The 18,017-nt window shown below is 44.5% G+C and overlaps 1 protein-coding gene across 1 annotated transcript in view; it reads right to left on the minus strand.

Annotated features, from left to right (window-relative positions):
* Positions 1 to 18,017, minus strand: part of MYO16 (myosin XVI) — a 322,068-nt gene that overhangs the window by 239,757 nt on the left and 64,294 nt on the right. The window contains exons 4-5 of the mRNA XM_010831550.1: positions 17,435 to 17,543; positions 8,896 to 9,020 (exon numbers count right to left, since the gene is read on the minus strand). Of these exons, the coding sequence (XP_010829852.1) occupies positions 8,896 to 9,020; positions 17,435 to 17,543 (234 nt within the window). The remainder of the gene's footprint in view (positions 1 to 8,895; positions 9,021 to 17,434; positions 17,544 to 18,017) is intronic.

The raw sequence follows: 18,017 nt of genomic DNA on the forward strand, positions 1-18,017 counted from the left end.
AAAGCCAGAAACAAAAGACGAGCCCCACACAAGTGGTAAATGTAAAATCAGACCCAAAAGAAGGAACAACTGCACATACACAGACAACCAGAACAGTTCATAGAAAACAAAGCACAAGGAAGTCACCTGGTGAACAGAGAAAACTGAGAGTAATGTCGACCAATTAAAAACAAAACTGACTGAAACATAAACCAAAAACAAGACCAAATGAGAGTTCCAACTGGTGAATAAAGCAAACAAAACAAACTAACAAACATGTTGAAATAAAGGAAGAAAAGAAAAAAAAACAGGAAAGCAAAGTTAAACAGAAGTATAGAAAAATATTTCATATATTAAAGATCAACTACAACAGCAAAAGAATGTAAGAAAAACAAACAACAACAAAAATTAAAGAAAAAAAACAAAGCGTAGAACCACAAAAAGCCAAAGTGATGAAGAAATATATAAAGAAAATAAAAAGTGTGATTTTAAAAAAAAGTTCTCAAAAGCTTAAATAGAATTAATAATAAAAATAAAACAACCACAGAAAAAGAAAAAAAAATTCAGAATCAAGTACAGAATGACTCAAAATACAATAATAATACATGTTTTTCTTAGATCTCTGCTGTCAGAGCATCCTTCCCCTCACTGTGAATCACAGTCCACCTGACCTCCCCAGGATGCCCTCCAACTCTGCACTGGTCTCTAGACCCGCTGTGGGGGCAGCCTAGACTTTAACCTGGCTCTATTCCTGCGTGTTCTTGCCTCCAAGGTCTGCAGCTGCCAGAGCTAGGATGTTTTCTTGTGCAGGAACTCTCACTATCTTTTTATATCTTCCATTGACACAGAGTCTGCCTAGTTGATCGTGTGGATTTAATCTGCAGCTTGTACAGCTGGTGGGAAGGTTTTCGATCCTCTTCCTTAGCCGCACTGCCCCTGGGGCTCAGCTGTGGTTTTACCTCCACGGCTGCCTGTGTGTCTCCACAGGGGTTTGCTCCTGAGGCTGCCCTGGAGGACCTGGCTCTCTCCCAGGGAGGACCAGCTGTGGAGGGAGTGCAGCGGCTTGGATTGCGGGGACCCTGGCAGGGCCAGGTACACAGGGTACCTGGCAGCCAACAGGCACAGGAGATATGGCCCTCTTGGAGATTTTGCTAACCTCTGGCAGCTCTGCCCCAGTGAGAATCAAGCACGGAGGTGGTTCAGCTGCTTAGATCGTGGGGACTCTGCAGCACCAAGTGTGCAGGGACATCAGTGGCCTTGGATGCAGGAGCTACAGCATTCAGATCAATTCAGTTCAGTCCCTCAGTTGGTGTCTGACTCTGCAACCCCATGAACCGAGGCACTCCAGGCCTCCCTATCCATCACCAACTGCCAGAATCTACCCAAACCTATGTCAATTGAGTCGGTGATGCCATCCGACAGTCTCATCCCCTGTCACCCCCTTCTCCTCCTGCCCTCAATCTTTCCCACTATCAGGGTCTTTTCTAATGAGTCAGCTCTCTGCATCAGGTGGCCAAAGTATTGGAGTTTCAGCTTCAACATCAGTCCTGCCAATGAACACCCAGGACGAATCTCCTTTAGGATGGACTGGTTGGATCTCCTTGCAGTCCAAGGAACTCTCAGGAGTCTTCTCCAACCCCACAGTTCAAAAGCATCAATTCTTCAGTGCTCAGCTTTCTTTATAGTCCAACTCTCACATCCATACATGACCACTGGAAAAACCATAGCCTTGACTAGACGGACCTTTGTTGGCAAAGTAATGTCTCTGCTTTTTAATACGCTGTCTAGGTTGGTCATAACTTTCCTTCCAAGGAGTAAGCGTCTTTTAAGTTCATGGCTGCAATTACCATCTGCAGTGATTTTGGGGCCCCCAAAATAAAGTCTCTCACTGTTTCCACTGTTTCCCCATTTATTTCCCATGAAGTGATGGGACTGGATGCCATGATCTTAGTTTTCTGAATGTTGAGCTTTAAGCCCACTTTTGCACTCTCCTCTTTCACTTTCATCAAGAGGCTCTTTAGTTGTTCTTTGCTTTCTGCCATAAGGGTGGTGTCATATTTTACTAGCCCCTGGCCTCCGTGGCTGGTCCTTCTCTACTGCTCAGCACAGCAGGCGCTCAAATGGTACCCCTGGCCTGGGCCCTTCTCCATCGGTCAGCACATCAGGCACAGATTGCCACCCTCTCTGTGGTCCTTTTCTATTGACCAGCTGCCGGCACCGGCAGGTAGGGAGAGAAAGACTACAGTGACGGCTCCACCCCAGGCATGACTCGGCAGCAAGCCAGGCCTCCATGTCTGCCGGGCATTCCTCCAAAGGCATTCCCCACCGTGCTCCCATCCCTCACGACTCCTCCGGCCACCTCCCCGCAGTTAACAGCAGATCCTGCCCTGGGATTGCTCTCCAATCCGCAAGCCCCAGCTCCCAGCCACCTCTGCGCAGTCCAGAGGACGTGCGTTCCTATCCGGGTACATAGTGCTGTGGGAAGGATTGTCCACGTGGTTCTCATTCCATGCAGCCAGTCACGGATGCGCTGCTGCGCTCTCCAGGAGCCTCTGATGCCAGCCCTCTGTCCCGAACAGTCTTCCTGACGGGGGATCGGACCCCTGCTTCGGTCCCCCCAGCCCCACCTGCTGTCTCGGGTGCAGGCCTGGTCCTGCTCAGTCTCCTCCTGCTCCCTCCTTCCTGCACCCTCCCGGGTTTTGCGTGGATCTGTACATTCCTCTCTGGTGCCCGGGGACGCCTGCTGGCTCTCAGCTGCTGCCCTGTGAGATCCTCCGCATCTGAGGGTGTGTTCCTGACGCATCCGTGAGGGGAGCCGCACTCCAGTCCACCCACCCCGCCCCGATTCTGTCTTCCTGGTTTCCTTTCTTACTGCACACTGAACTACCATGATGAGATCAGGGGATGGAGGAAGTTTTCAAAGTTTTCTTACAGAGGAATTCTGCTTCTAAGGCAACCGCATTTATCTGTAAGTTATCATCACACTTGGGTTTCCCTCCTAGCTCAGTCGGTAAAGAATCAGCCTGCAGTCCAGGAGACCCTGGTTCGATCCCTGGGTCAGGAAGATCCTCTGAGGAAGGAAATGGCAACCCACTCTGGTATTCTTATCTGGAGAAGCCCATGGACAGAGGAGCCTGGTGGGCTGCAGTCCATGGGATCGCAAAGAGTTGGGCACCACTGAGCCACTGACACTTCACTTCACTTTATCATCACACTCAATTTAAACTAGGTTATTAAGTAACTACATGGTTGATTTTGTAATCGTAATAATTAATAAGAAGGATCTATAAGGAAAGGAAAAATAAAAACTAATTAAAAGTAGTAAAAACAAGGACTTCTAGGTTTTGAAGAATAGAACTTTGTAGCATAATTCCTTTCCATTTTTATTACAAAGACAAAATTACAGTAAAGTCAAAAGGGTTTATTAAATATAAATTTTGATAAAATTCAGCAAAAAATTTGCTTTTTGGCCTTAATTATGCTCTTCAATCTACAGTGACATTTATATGTTTATGTTTTGTATGTACTTTCAACTACATTAGAATAACAAATACATTTAATCTAACTTAAGGCATAAACATTCAGAAGTTAAGTTTCACATTAATCTTGCCACACTTTGTTACATACAAACTTCATCTCATTAACATTTTATCAAATACAATGTATCCACAGATAGTTTAGAGAAATATGAATTTACATACATATTCACCTAAAGAACTCATTTTTCACCTGCTTCTAAATTTATTCCATATTATCTGAATCATCAGTCAGTGATTGGCAAATTATTGCGCTTTAAGCACCAGCAAGTGGATTTCAGATTTTCACTTGCAGTATAAGCCTGCAGGAAGAATAGATCCACTTGGTGGTTAGTGCCTGATACTAACGATGCAAAGTTCATAGGCTCAAACTCCTTATGAGTAGGTTTGCTTTCCACATGGCAAAAGTCCTGCTCTACCATTTAGAATATAGGCCGAGATACTCACCAGGGAAAGACTAAAAGGAAAATGATGTTGGTTCATTTAGTAGCAAAGCTGCCCAGAGCAGGGGCTACCAGTGAGTGACATCTGGGACAGCAAGCAACTCTAATCCCAGGTAACATCAAAACAAAAGCAAAACACATAACTTTCTTTGAAAGTTGAAATGTGGTTGATTTACAATGTCATGTTAGTTTCAGGTGTACAGTGATGTGATTCAGTCATTTATATATATTTTTATATATATATATATTCATTTTTAGATCCTCTTTCCTTATAGCTTATCACAAAATATATACTATATATATAAGTATTATTTATAAATATATTATATATAAACTATTCTATGCAAGCATGTGAAGTGCCGTTGCTACCAAGTTGCTTCAGTCGTTTCCGACTCTGTGCGACCCCAGAGACGGCAGCCCACCAGGCTTCCCCGTCCCTGGGATTCTCCAGGCAAGAACACTGGAGTGGGAACACTGAAGTCCCATTAGTTGTGTCCAACTTTTCATGACCCCGTGGACTGTAGCCCGCCAGGCTCCTCTGTCCATGGGATTCTCCAGGCAATAATACTGGAGTGGGTTGCCATGCCCTCCTCCAGGGGATCTTCCCCACCCAGGGATTGAACCTGCGTCTCTTATGTCTCCTGCCCTTGCAGGCAGGTTCTTTACTACTAGGGCTACCTGAGAAGCTTATTATTATAAAACTATCATATATATACTTATTGTATATATTTATACATATACAATAAGTATACATAATACTTTATATATACATATATACTTAAATATAATATACAAATATACTATATATATACACATTTATAAAGTAAATAACCAACATAACCAACAATAACCAACAACAAAGTTCTACCATGCAGCATGGAGAACAATGCTCAGTATCTTATAATAACATATAGCTGAAAAAAATCCAGAATATATATATATATATCTCTGTGTGTGTGTGTGTGCGTATATACATACATGTCCAGAATATATATACATGTATGTATATACCTGTGTGTATGTGTGTGTGTATACATATATACATGTACAACTGAATTGCTTTGCTTTACATCTTTAACTAATAAAACCTTGTAAATCAACTATGTTCCAGTAAAAATAAAATAAAAAATGTTAAAAAGATTTGTCTTACATTTGGTTATTATACTGCATATTCTAAAAAGGAAGAAAAAGCAGCAGCATAAAAACCATCTTACTAGGAGCAGATCTTCACCGAGTTTTCTGATAGTTTTTTGGTAGTTTAATCTGTTTTGCAGTGTAATAGCATGGGGTATAACGCCCACTTTTGAATCACAGCTGAAATTCCAACTCAGCATACAGAAGCCATACGTGGATAAGACTTTCTTCTTATCATTATCAGCAACAATAGGCAAGCACACACTATACACATACCCGTTACAGAAAGACAACTCGAAGCATTAACATAATCGACCAACCAACTCAGACCCAAGGATCAAAGAGGCTGCTGCTTGCTAACTGCTGTGATCCTCAGGGAAGGGCTGCCTCCTGTTCATTGTTCCTTTCTCTGTACAAAGCTCAAAGATGATCACAACATCAATAATAAAACCAGATTCAGCTATTACAGAATAATTATATGCCGCGTTTGTGTTCTCTGTTCAATAAAAGAAAAGTCACAGGAATGTCAAAATTGAAGATGGCTGAAAGTGATAGCAATTTATTGCTGTGTATTGATTCCCTCCATAGCTTATCTTCTGAAGTTTGTAAGCCTTTTAATTTAGCAGGCATTTGAACATGTGTGCTGTTTTTATTTAGCTGTGATTTCAGAAAAACAACACTAAGTTGTAATATCTTCTGCCAAACTAAGAAACAGAGAGCCCGTGGATTTTTACTATGAGTTGGACGTCTTAATTAATGTAGCTCATGTGTTAAATCAACTATGGATTATCTTTATGTTAAATTTTTTTATTGTGGTAAAAGTAATATAAAACACCCGATTTTAACCGTATTTAACTGTACAGCTCGCGGCACTGAGTACACCGTGTTGTTGTGCGACTCTCACCATCATCCTGAAGTTCTCACTTTCCTAAACTGAAACTCTGCCCCATTAATCTCTGACTCCCCCTCCCCCCTCCCCACCCCCACCTCAGGCCCTGACACCCACCAGTGCACACTGACACTATGATTTGACTATTCCAGGCATTCCGTGTAAGTATTTGCACCTACTGTACACTGGAATGCATTTTTAAGGTTAACTTAATATATGTCTTACAAACAGACTGTACCTTCTCCCCCCCCCCCGAGATATACAGTAGAAATGAACTATTAATTAAACAGCCCACTCCAGTCTGATTTTGATCCCATCGCTCCACCAAAGCTGCCCTGATGAGAAAACCAAGGACTCCCAGTTACTAAGCCTGGCAGCAAGTCTCTGTTTCTGCCCACTTGACTTCTCAGCGGTATTTATTTGACGGTTACTCATTCCTCCTCCTCCTGCTCCTCCCGCTTTCCTTGCAGGGCTCCCAGGACACCTCACTCTCTTGGTTTGCCTCCCACTTTGGGAGTTTCCACTCCCCCCTCATTCCAGGATCTTCCGCTTTGCTATGCTCCATGGGTCAGTCCCCAGTCCTCTTTCCTTCATATCAGATTCGTGACTTCATCCAGCGTCAAAGAGCCTCAATAGCACAAACATGCTAAAGATCCCAACACTGCTTCTCCAGTCTGAACAGAACCCAAATTCCAGACACCAGTTGTTGTTATTATTTAGTTGCTAACTCCTGTCCAACTTTGTGACCTCATGGACTGCAGCACACCAGGCTTCCCTGTCCTTCACCATCTCCCAAGGGTTTGCTTAAACTCATGTCCATTGAGTCGGTGATGCCATCCAGCCATCTCATCCTCTGTCATCCCCTTCTCTTCCTGCCTTCAATCTTTCCCAGCATCAGGCTCTTTTCCAATGAGTCAGTTCTTCACATCAGGTGGCCAAGTGTTGGAGTTTCAGCTTCAGCATCACTCCTTCCAATGAATACTCCAGGTTGATTTCCTTTAGGAAACCCTTTATGCATCAGACTCAATAACCCACCACAAACTCAGCATCTCCATGACGATGGCTAAGAGGCACTTCAAACTTCATGTTTCCAGAATCCACCCTCATTTCCTTTGCCCTCAGCCCGTTCTTCTCTCATTCGGTGTCAACTCCAGCATTCCAGCTGCTCAAACTAGAAATATTCAGAGTCACGCTAAAGTCTTCTTCTTCTCTCACCAAATTTCCATCAGGAAATCCCAGCGGATCTTGTTTTAACGTGGACTTTAGAAATGAGCCACTTCTTACTGCTGCAGCACCCACCGTGTTGGTTTGAGTCGCATCACCACCTGTTGGACAAGAGCCTCCTCACTGAACTCTCGGCTCCACTCCTGCCCGTTGACAGTGCCTCCTCGTCGCAGCAGTTGGACTGAAGATCCTTCTGGAACTGAAGGAACATCCTTGCCTCAGGACTCTCCAGCTCATTCCTACTTCACGCAGAGTAACTGCCGCGGCCCTCACACGAGCCCGCCAGGCCCGGGGTGGTCCGGTCCTGGTTGCCGCCTCCTCTTGCTTTCTCTGCTCAGCCACGCTGGCCTCCTAGCCGCTCCTTAGTCACAGCGCACCCGGCCCTGCCTCAGGACCTCTGTGTTCCCACTGCTCAGCCTGCAACACCCCGCCTCCACGCCTGCAGAGGGGGCAGACTTCCTGCAGCTCAGCACTCACAGCTCTTCATGTCAGTGAGATCTTACCTGTCCACCGACCCAAAAATGCCAACTGTACTCTACCACGTCCCGGTCTTTGTGTTATTTCTCATGTGCGTTTAGTACTATGACTGCATTATATCCTTAGCTCACCTACACTGCACGGTGACTGTCTTCCCCAACGAAACGTGAGCCCCTGACAAAGACAAAGGGACTTTTGTGGTTTTGTTCACGGTGATGTTGTACACGGGACGCGGTTAGTAAATATTTCCTCAATAAACAAGTTGGAATATTTTTTCCATTTGAAGATGTTATTTTTCAATAAACTCTAAAACTGCTTTGTCCTCTTATAGCTTATAGTTCCGTTTTCGGTAGTCTTCTGAAATTTATATTCCAAAGATGAACATCAATGTCCGGGAAGATAACTCTATTGAGAAGCCTCAAAGCACTTAATTTGCACTTAATAAATCTACAAAGGTATCAGGTCTCACACAAGTCTTATTCACTCAGTTACACTGCTTTCCTCATCTACTGTGTTCAACCTCACACCAATTTTCCCATAGTAGAAATGGAATCATTTTCTAAAATTGGTTGCAACTGCTTCTGTGCACCCCTTGCTTCAGAGCTTTTCCCTTTTGCTTCTGTAGCTTACTTTCTTGAGACAACACATTCATCTCCATAATAATTAATTCTAACCCCAGCATGCCCGATCCAAGTAATTTTTATGGGTCAATAGGACCAAATGTTCTTCCTGTGATGATAAGACATTGTGCTTACATCCAAGTGAGTCCACATTTAATTGTTATGTGTTCAATTTAATGCAACTATGCCTGAGAGCATTAAAAAGCAATGGCAGGCATTTGTTTGAATTTAGAAATTCATTCATCAGAGTAACACAGGTTCTTTTGCTTAAAATGAAAACAGTCTCCTGTAAGTTGCAGCTCAAAAGTCTCACACTAACAAAAATAATATAAAAATTACTCTAAATTTGTAGGAAAAACATGCATAGGACTTAAAGAGAATATATCAACAGATAAATGTTGGGTGATGGTATGTTATTTGCACTTTTTTTTGCATTTCTGTTTTGCAAAATTTCTGCAATAAATACGTATTACTGATATAATCAGAAAAATAAAAAACCTTATTTAGGAGTTAGTGGTACCCAATTCTCTGTTTTCGAAATCCATGCACATTTGCGTTGTAAGCAGTGTCTCCTAGAGAACCTTGTGACTCACCAGTGTTACGCCATCGTCGTTTCTCTCATTAACGTTTCCTCCACAGGACAGGAAGTGTTTGACGTCCGTTAACATGCTCACCGGTCTCTGAAGCTTCATCTGCCGCAGTGAGGTGAGATCCACTCCTGGAGGGAGATGGGGAGAGCCTTTCAGACACAACGTAGAGCTGTTTCTCAGCTGCTGGGGGTAAAAATGTCATCTTGTATATTTCAATGTGTTCCTCTTTGAAGCCCCTCTTCCGCTTTGAATTCTCATTCAAAGCAGCTATAACTGTTTCTCCTGGCATGCAGTCTTATTTCCAGTCAGAAGATAGTCTTGAATAATTTTCCTTTTATATCCCAAAATATGACAGAATGCCTTAGCCATGGGGATCTCTCTGTGGATTTCTGTGTTCGTATAAATCATCAGCAGAGACTGCCCAAAGTATTTTAAAGTACCTGGACTGAATCGAAATGACTTTAAAGACATGCTTTCTGTTCCCTATGATTTTCTCTTTAAAATAGTTGCTTCTAAAAGGAATGGAATAAAAAAAGGATTTAGTGGGAAAACTGGAAAATTTTGGATAAAGGCTGTGTTATAGATAACATTATACCAATGTTTGGATAAATGCACCATTCATTCGCACATGCTAAGTCACTTCAGTCATGTCTGACTCTTCGCGACTCCATGGACCATGGCCTACCAGGCTCCTCTGTCCATGAGATTCTCCAGGCAAGACTACTGGAGTGGGTTGCCATGCCCTCCTCCAGGGGACCTTCCCAACCCAGGAACTGAATCTGTGCCTCTTATGTCTCCTGCCTTGGGAGGTGGGCTCTTCACCACTCGCACCAGCTGGGAAGCCCATTGCTGTGTACATTTTGAATGTGAGAAGAAGCTGGGTGAAGGGTACCTGGAATCTCTCTGTACTATTTTTGCAAATTTCCTGTATATCTAAAATGTCTTTAAAATATTTTTAAAGGATGCTCCAATTGATCATTTCATGACTACTAATTTTAATAAGAAGAAATAAACTGAGGGGAGAACTTGAGAACTGGGCTTCACTGAGGTGGGTGATTTATGCAGCAAAGATTCAGGTCAGCTCACCTGTTCATATCTCTGTGCTGTGCTTAGTCATTTAGATGTGTCTGACTCTTTGAGACCCCATGGACTGTAGCCCACCAGGCTCCTCTATCCATGGGGATTCTCTAGGAAAAAATACTGGAGTGTGTTGCCATGCTCTCCTCCAGGGGATCTTCCCAGCCCAGGGTTCAAACCCAGGTCTCTTGCGTTGCAGATGGATTCTTGCCATCTGAGCCATCAGGGAAGCCCAAGAATACTGGAGTGGGTAGCATATCCCTTCTCCAGGGGGAACTTAATGACGCAGGAATCTAACTGGAGTCTCCTGCATTGCAGATGGATTCTTTACCAGCTGAGCTAACCAGGGAAGCCCGTTCATACCTGTATCCAACCTGAGCTTTCATGGTGGTGTAATCTCCATGGTAGCATGTATCTCTGCATTTCTGCATCTCCTGTTCCTAGCCCTGGTTCCTGGACATATTAGGTGTTTACTAAAGGGAAATAATCCACATCATCCCAAATGAAAGTAATAGTAATAGAAATAGTGATATTAGTGACGTTGATGATGGTGATCATGATGCAGGTGACATGAGATGACATCTGATTCTGAGAAGTGTTTGCTGCGAACCAGCTACACCGCTGAGAATTGTTCTCTCTCATCTGATTGAATCCTTGCTGCAAATATGGCAATACAGCAGCGGGCTCGACCAAAAACGATAGTGTGGTCCTCCTGGTTCCCCTGGACTGTGGCTGGCTTCCCCAGGGTGGGACTCTGGGAAAGTGACTTAGCCTCACCTTCCGTGACCTCCATCACAGATAAAATACACATCCCAGAGGAACGAAGCTAGTGGTAACACTTGGAAGACCCGGCTGCTTGGCAGAGGCTGGCATAGTGCCCATCGGGGGTCATGTCCCCTGTGAGCACGCCACGCCAGCCTCACTGCAGCCTCCTTCCCTGAGCTTGGACGAACTCCAGAGCAGAGATGGTCCAGAGCTTCAGTGGTGCGTCTTGCACTTATTAGTTGTACTGATAGGGTCAGGTAACTTATCCGCTGCCTCAGTTTCCTCATCTGCAAAGGGGCTGACAGTTTATTCCACTAGTTGGCATGAGAATGACTCAAAGCACACAGAGCATAGAAAACAGAGCTTGCAGGAAGCACTCGATGAAAGGGGCCCGTCGTTTTAGTATTAGTCAGCCTTCTGGTCCAAGCATCACCTGCCACTCACTCAGGGATGTTTTCCTTTACAATAAGGAGGCAGGGAGAACTCAAACAAAATGAAGCCAAATGCAATACTTGAAAAGCATAGCTCATTTCAAACACTCTGTCTAAGGTAAACCCAGTTTAGTGGAAACAGGAACGAGAACCACCAGCAGCCATATCTCAGCTCCCTGGTCATCAGAAGTCATCTCAGAAGAACTAACAGATTTCCCCAATGGGCACATTGGCGGTTTCTTAAGAACCAACTAACACTGTCTCTGTCCTCTTCCTTCAAGGATTTTGGAATTTGACATGGGAGTTATATTTGGAAAACACTATTTCTCAGATGTCAGTGTTCAATTTTGGATGTTGAAGTAGCAGAAAAAACCTGATGGTTACAGTACTCTATGGCTTTGCTAACTTTTAAATGTTGCATGCTTACTGAAATGGTATGCATCTTCTAGAGAATTATTTAAACATGTAATTAATGCTGAGTGATAAAAAAGAATAGGGCTCAGATGAAAGACACAAATTAAAACAGAAATTAGCTGTCACTCACTTTTGACTTATTCACATTACAACATGTTATGGGAAACAATCTGTTTCTGGTCGCCGCTGTAAAGATATGACTGGAAAGATATGACATTGTATCCCTTTATTTTAAAACTTGATTTTGAGTCAAATATGATACCAAGTAAGACATAACTTTTAGATTTTTGTAATGTGTTCAGGGAAAAAAAGCACACATGTATTTTTGGTAAACCAATAGAATGGAAATTCCCTCATTTCTTGGTCAAATTTCTTAAGATGCCCCTGGGAAAAAACCAATCATGATGACTACAGCCCATAAGAAATCTATTATTTTGTGGTGGGTAACTGGCCAATCTGAAGCTGAAGCACCAATACTTTGACCACCTGATCTGAAGAAGTGACTCATTGGAAAAGACCATGATGCTGGGAAAGACTGAAGGCAGGAGGAGAAGAGGACGACAGAGGATGAGATGATTGGATGGCATCACCGACTTGATGGACATGAGTTTGAGCAAGCTCCAGGAGTTGGTGATGGACAGGGAAGCCTGGTGTGCTGCAGTCCATGGAGTCGCAAAGAGTTGGACATGACTGAGTGACTGAACTGAACTGGCCAATCCTCGCTTTTTAATTTTCATACAATTTTTTGAAAAAATTAATACCTGGCCTGCTTAGATTGGCTTCCCAGCTGGCGCTAGTGGTAAAGAACCCACCTGCCAAAGCAGGAGATGCAGGTTCAATCCATAGGTCTAAAAGATCCTCTGGCAACTCACTCCAGTATTCTTGCCTGGAAAATCCCATAGACACAAGATTCTGGCAGGCTTTCCTTATGGCTCAGCTGGTAAAGAATCTGCCTGCTACATAGGAGACCTGGGTTTGATCCCTGGGTTGGGAAGATTCCCTGGAGAAGGGAATGGCTACCCACTCCAGTAATCTGGTCTGGAGAATTCCATGGACTGTATAGTCCATGGGGTTGAAAGAGTTGGACACGACTGAAGTGTATTAATCTAACAATCTGCTCAGATTTATTATTTTGATTGGAGTTTGGTAATTTTTTTGTCTAATTAAGAACATAAGAAACAAATCATTTACCTGAGTTGCACAAGTTATTACATGTGATACAAATTATTATTGCCTGATTACATTTGATCATATCAATAAATGCTAGTGTGGAACGGAAAAGACATTAACACCTCAGGTTAATCTGAACTTTATCTTAACTTTCCTTAACTGTCCCTCTTAAGGTAATATTGTTTTGCAACAATTCAGCTTTTCCTTTTCTCTATTATCCATCCTGTATTGGGGATACTCTCTGCTGCTTTCAAAGATAATTTTATCATTAGGCTATGATATGACCCATCCCATGACTACACAGTGGGAATCCTTAAGCTCCGAGAATTGCATCTAATTTCAGATTTTGTCTTCATGGTAAGCTTTCTAAGAGATCCAAGACTTTAAAGAAAAAGGGTTAAGCAGGCAAATAAAGGAGTTGCCACAAAGAAAAATAAACCAGGGATGCCAGACAGGTGTCATAGACCTCTACCAAATCCTTTCCTCCAACTCTGACCACAAGTATGCTGCAGGACTGTTCTCAGCAAACTGGGATCACTGTCACCACCAAACTGGGTGATTCTGAAGGGGCTGGTGCAGGAACAGCATTCTGAATGAACTTTGCTATGCGGGAGGAGTATACAAGGTCATCTGTGGACTGACACATCTGGAAGTCCTGTGAAAACTGCAGAGGGAGGGCTAAGGCTGGAGGCAGGAAGACTGGTGTCTAAGGCTGTTCCAAAATATATAGAAAGACCAGAATTTTAATCAAGGCAGTGATAGCATGGCTGGTGACATACCCGGACATGTGAGAAAGATTAGCAAAAGGCTCTGTAAGATTTGGTGCAAATTCAGTGGGAGGGATTTAGGAGAAGAAAAGTGATGGTCAAGTAGTCAGATTCCTGGGTGCAAAGGCAGGCAGCCCAGAGGGCGTACGAAAGGGCAACAAGAAGGTCCACATCGGACAGATTATCTCAACTTATTTGACATCCAAGTCAAAGACGCAGGACAGGTAACACAACTGCACATACAAGGTCTGGAAAGACTTCTCAGCTTCAGGAATGTCCCTGGGGTCAGGTGGGCACTAAGTACTCGAGGAAAGGGAGAGATGAGCCGGAGACAGTGTGTGGAGAGAAGATGCTCGAAGACAAAGCCTTGGGAACAACCAATATTTTGGCTTCTGGGTGCATAAGCAGCACATCCAAAGGGAAGTAAGAGAAGGGAGAAAAATGATGGGACATTCGTAGAAGGGAGACTTCAGAGCAGAGTGTGAGCAAGGTCCCTGAATGTCACAGGGAGGGGAGGTAAAGAAATACTGAACAGAAAATTGGCAGCTGGACAGAGAAGCAAGGGCAGCGGCAGGCGCTGCAGGGAGTTTCCAGGTCAGTGGGGGTAGAAGCTGAATGTCGGTGGGCTTAGTGGAGAAGGTAGGGAACTCAGAAGATAAATGTGAGCTCCTTCTCCTAAAACGATGCATTTGAAAGAAAGGAGAAAGCACTACAGGTGAGGATATATGTAGAGCAAAGTAAAAAAGTTTTGCTTTATTTTTCAGGGCCTTGAAAAAACACATCTCTATGTTTTCCAGTAGACACGTACAGATGTGAGAGGTGGACTGTAAAGAAGGCTGATCCCGGAAGAATTGATGCTTTTGAACTGTGGTGCTGGAGAAGCCTCTTGAGAGTCCCTTGGGCTGCAAGAAGATCCAACCAGTCCATCCTAAAGGAGATCAAGCCTGAATACTCATTGGAAGGACCGATGCTGAAGCTGAAACTCCTAACACTCTGGCCAGCTGATGTGAAGAGCCGACTCATTGGAAAAGACCCTGATTCTGGGAAAGATTCAAGGCAGGAGGAGAAGGGGACGACAGAGGATGAGATGGTTGGATGACATCACCGACTCAATGGACATGAATTTCAGCAAACACTGCGAGAGAGTGGAGGACAGGGAAGCCTGGCATGCTTCAGTCCATGGGGTCGAAAAGAGTCCGATACAACTTGGCGACCGAACAAGAGCAGCATTTTGCCCATGGTGAGCATCCTTCCTGGATACCTCGAGCTCCCCCAGCAGCGCTGCTTTCTCTGCCAGCTCATTTTATCATCAATTTGCTTTCCTTGAACACCAGCTGCTTTGCCGCACACCGGAGATGTCACAGGCATCAGATGCTCGATTAGAACTCCTCAGCCATCCCGTCTTCCAGCCCAGGAAGCTCAGGCAGTGAGCTGAGGTTAATTGCTGTGCCCGTGTGTACAGCGTATGTCGGTGGTGACAGTACAATTAGAACTTGTGACCAGCGATTTTCCATGTAATCAACTTGCTCACGACCCGGCCTGCCTCCTGCCACATGCGTCCTGACGGGACAGCAAGATAAGCACCCTGATTTGAAACGGGGTGTGCCACCGCCGAGTGAGAAGACCGCAGTGCACCGAATGATGAAAATCCCATCTTGGAATATGAGAGATTTCTAACAGTATCAGCCCATGCTGTCACAACAGATCACTCTGAAAGGGCACCAACAAGGGAGGGCTCAGGAAATAAATTGAATTAGACAGTATTTACTGGAACTACGGCAGCGGACCTAGATAAGAAGGGATGAGGGCAGAAATGGAACCAGATTGTGAGCAGGGCGAGGGAGGGGCAGACGACTGCAAGGCAGAGGCCAGGGCAGGGGCAGCAACAAATGGAAAACAGAATTAAAAATGTAAGAGATATTAAATCGAATTTGTTCCAGCAAACATGCATTTCACAAACAGACTGTGACAGCCAGCATCGTGATGGATTTTTCTCCCAACCATCCAGTCAGTATCTCCCTTATATTTTTTTCCTTAATCGTTTTTAAAACCAAGAATGCACTTATTTTTCTTTATATGGGATAGCAATACAGCTCTGGCAAATACTCAGTGTTCTCGTGGAACAAAATCTTCTTGTGAGTTGGAAAAACATAGAAGCAAAGCTAATTATTTTATAAATAAAGATACTTAATTTTAGTTTCCAAACAGAAAGAGCTACAACTGTAGCTATTAGGAAAACAGATCAGTGAGAAGAACAGGAAACTATGCTAGAAAAGTGAAAGTGAAAGTCGCTCAGTCGTGTCCGACTCTTTGTGACCCCATGGACTATGCAGTCCATGGAATTCTCCAGGCCAGAACACTGGGCTGGGTAGCCCTTCCCTTCTCCAGGGGATCTTCTCAACCCAGGGATGGAACCCAGGTCTCCCACGTTGCAGGCAGATTCTTTACCAGTTGAGCCATAGGGGAAGCCCAAGAATACTGGAGTGGGTAGCCTATCCCTTCTCCAGGAGATCTTCCCGACCCAGGAATCGAACTGGGGTCTCCTGCATTACAGGTGGATTCTTTACCAACTGAGCTATGAGGGAAGCCCATGCTACAAAAGTGGCCCAGCTAATTAAGACAGCCCCAGACAGCCCTGTTCTTCACTCAGAGGCACCCCAAGTTTTGCAAAGATCCAAATAATAGACCTCCCAACAGTGGAATGTGCATAGCTTTCAGCTTGTTCCCTTTGGAAGCCGTGGAGTCTGACTCCGACAACTCACAGCTGACAAGATGTGAGAAAGTTCAAGGTCCCTTCTGCAGGAAGGAGCAGGTACCAGGGAGTGACTCCACGTTACCGCCTGTCACCCCAGGGATGTGACTCGTGACTTGGTGACCTTCAGACCCACAGCTCAGCTCACACTGTCTCCAGGGAAGATAACATCCTTTACCTTGCTTTCAGAATTAATGAGACAATTTTTTTTTAAGAACCCATGGCTGCGAAGCACTAATTATTATTATTCTAAGCCATCCTCAGAATAAACCTTTTGAGAGGCCCGATCTGGAGGAGGTGCGGGACCCAGAGAACAAAGAGGCAGCTGTGCAGGCTTTTCTGGGAGGCGAGAAGTGCACAGTCTCAGCACGGCGTGCCCCTCGGACACGCTACACCGTTTCTCTGACAAAAGATCACACTTGAAGGGATTGGAGTTTCTTTGGTGTTATTTATACCTGAACTGCAGAAAGAAAAAAAAAAAAAACTAAAGACAGGGCATACTTCTCAGTTTAAAACCACATGGAACTCAGGGTTCCGAATGCCTCCCCCTTGGCCAAGGCTGGACTTACTCATGAAATTACACGCTGGGGCTGTGCAATTAAGCATTCTCTGTCAGGGAACACATCTGGGTCCCCAGCCTCAGCTTTTCAGGATGGCACTGGGACCGACCGTGGCTTTCTTCTGACAAGGGTTGAGCTTCCAAGTGTCCCCAGGAATGGATGCAGAGATGCTGGGCAGACTGCCCTTGACTTGAGCCCTTGCTCACCTGCATGAGATGCTTAGGAGGCTGGACGTGTTCTCCCAAGAGAAGAGACTGCATGCGACCTCACGCTCATTAGCCCCAAATTCAGTTGTGCTCATTCACTTCTCCTCCCCTCCCAGCAGACAAGAGATTATAATTACAAACCCAGTCCCACTAATTAGGGACTTTGGGGGCCTGTTAAAATGTCCCTTTACGGTTGGCCTCCAGATTTCTGCCGGCTTGCAAACGTGCACTGATGAACCTGACTACGAAACAGTGCCCAGAACGAGGCCTCGTTTCACACAATCAAGGGGAATGACATCTGTCTGAACTCATGGAAGCACGGCTGAAATATATGCACTAAGAATCCTACCATCCTCTCTCTTCATCTACTGTTCCGTGGCTTTTTGCTATATCAGCCTACCATTTTCATCCAGGTAGGTCAGCAGGATGGAGCTCGAGTCAGTGCCTTCCGTGGCATAATCCAGTGGGATGTTTCCATTGACGTCCTGGAGAAGGACGTTGGCTCCAGCCTACAAGTGGAAAAGAAAAATGAACATGTACATGGTCAGCATAAGGGCTTCCCAGGTGGCTCAGTGGTAAAGAATCTGCCTGCCAATGCAGGGACTCGGGTTCCATCCCTGAGTTGGGAAGATCCCCTGGAGAAGGAAATGGCAATCCAGCCTAGTGTTCTTGCCAGAGAATCCCATGGACAGAGGAGCCTGGCGGGCTACAGTCCATGGGGTAGAAGAGAGTCGGACACGACTGAGCAAATACACATCAACAACTGTTAATACAGAAAGCAGACCAAAACTTGCATTTCTAGCCTATTTAGGAAACTGACCCAGGAAAGTTTGCATTAAATACAGCTGGCAGGATCACATAGGAAACTGGAGTTATTTTTTGAAGACAAATTATGGTAGATGTTTTGTGATCAACTCTGATGGACCAAAAGGTTCAACTGACCCTTGAGAGGATCAAGAGCCCAGCCCCAAGTACTCGTCCCC

The sequence above is a fragment of the Bison bison genome, unplaced genomic scaffold (assembly GCF_000754665.1).
Source record: "Bison bison bison isolate TAMUID 2011002044 unplaced genomic scaffold, Bison_UMD1.0 scf7180017864527, whole genome shotgun sequence".
In the NCBI taxonomy this organism is placed as follows: Eukaryota; Metazoa; Chordata; class Mammalia; order Artiodactyla; family Bovidae; genus Bison; species Bison bison.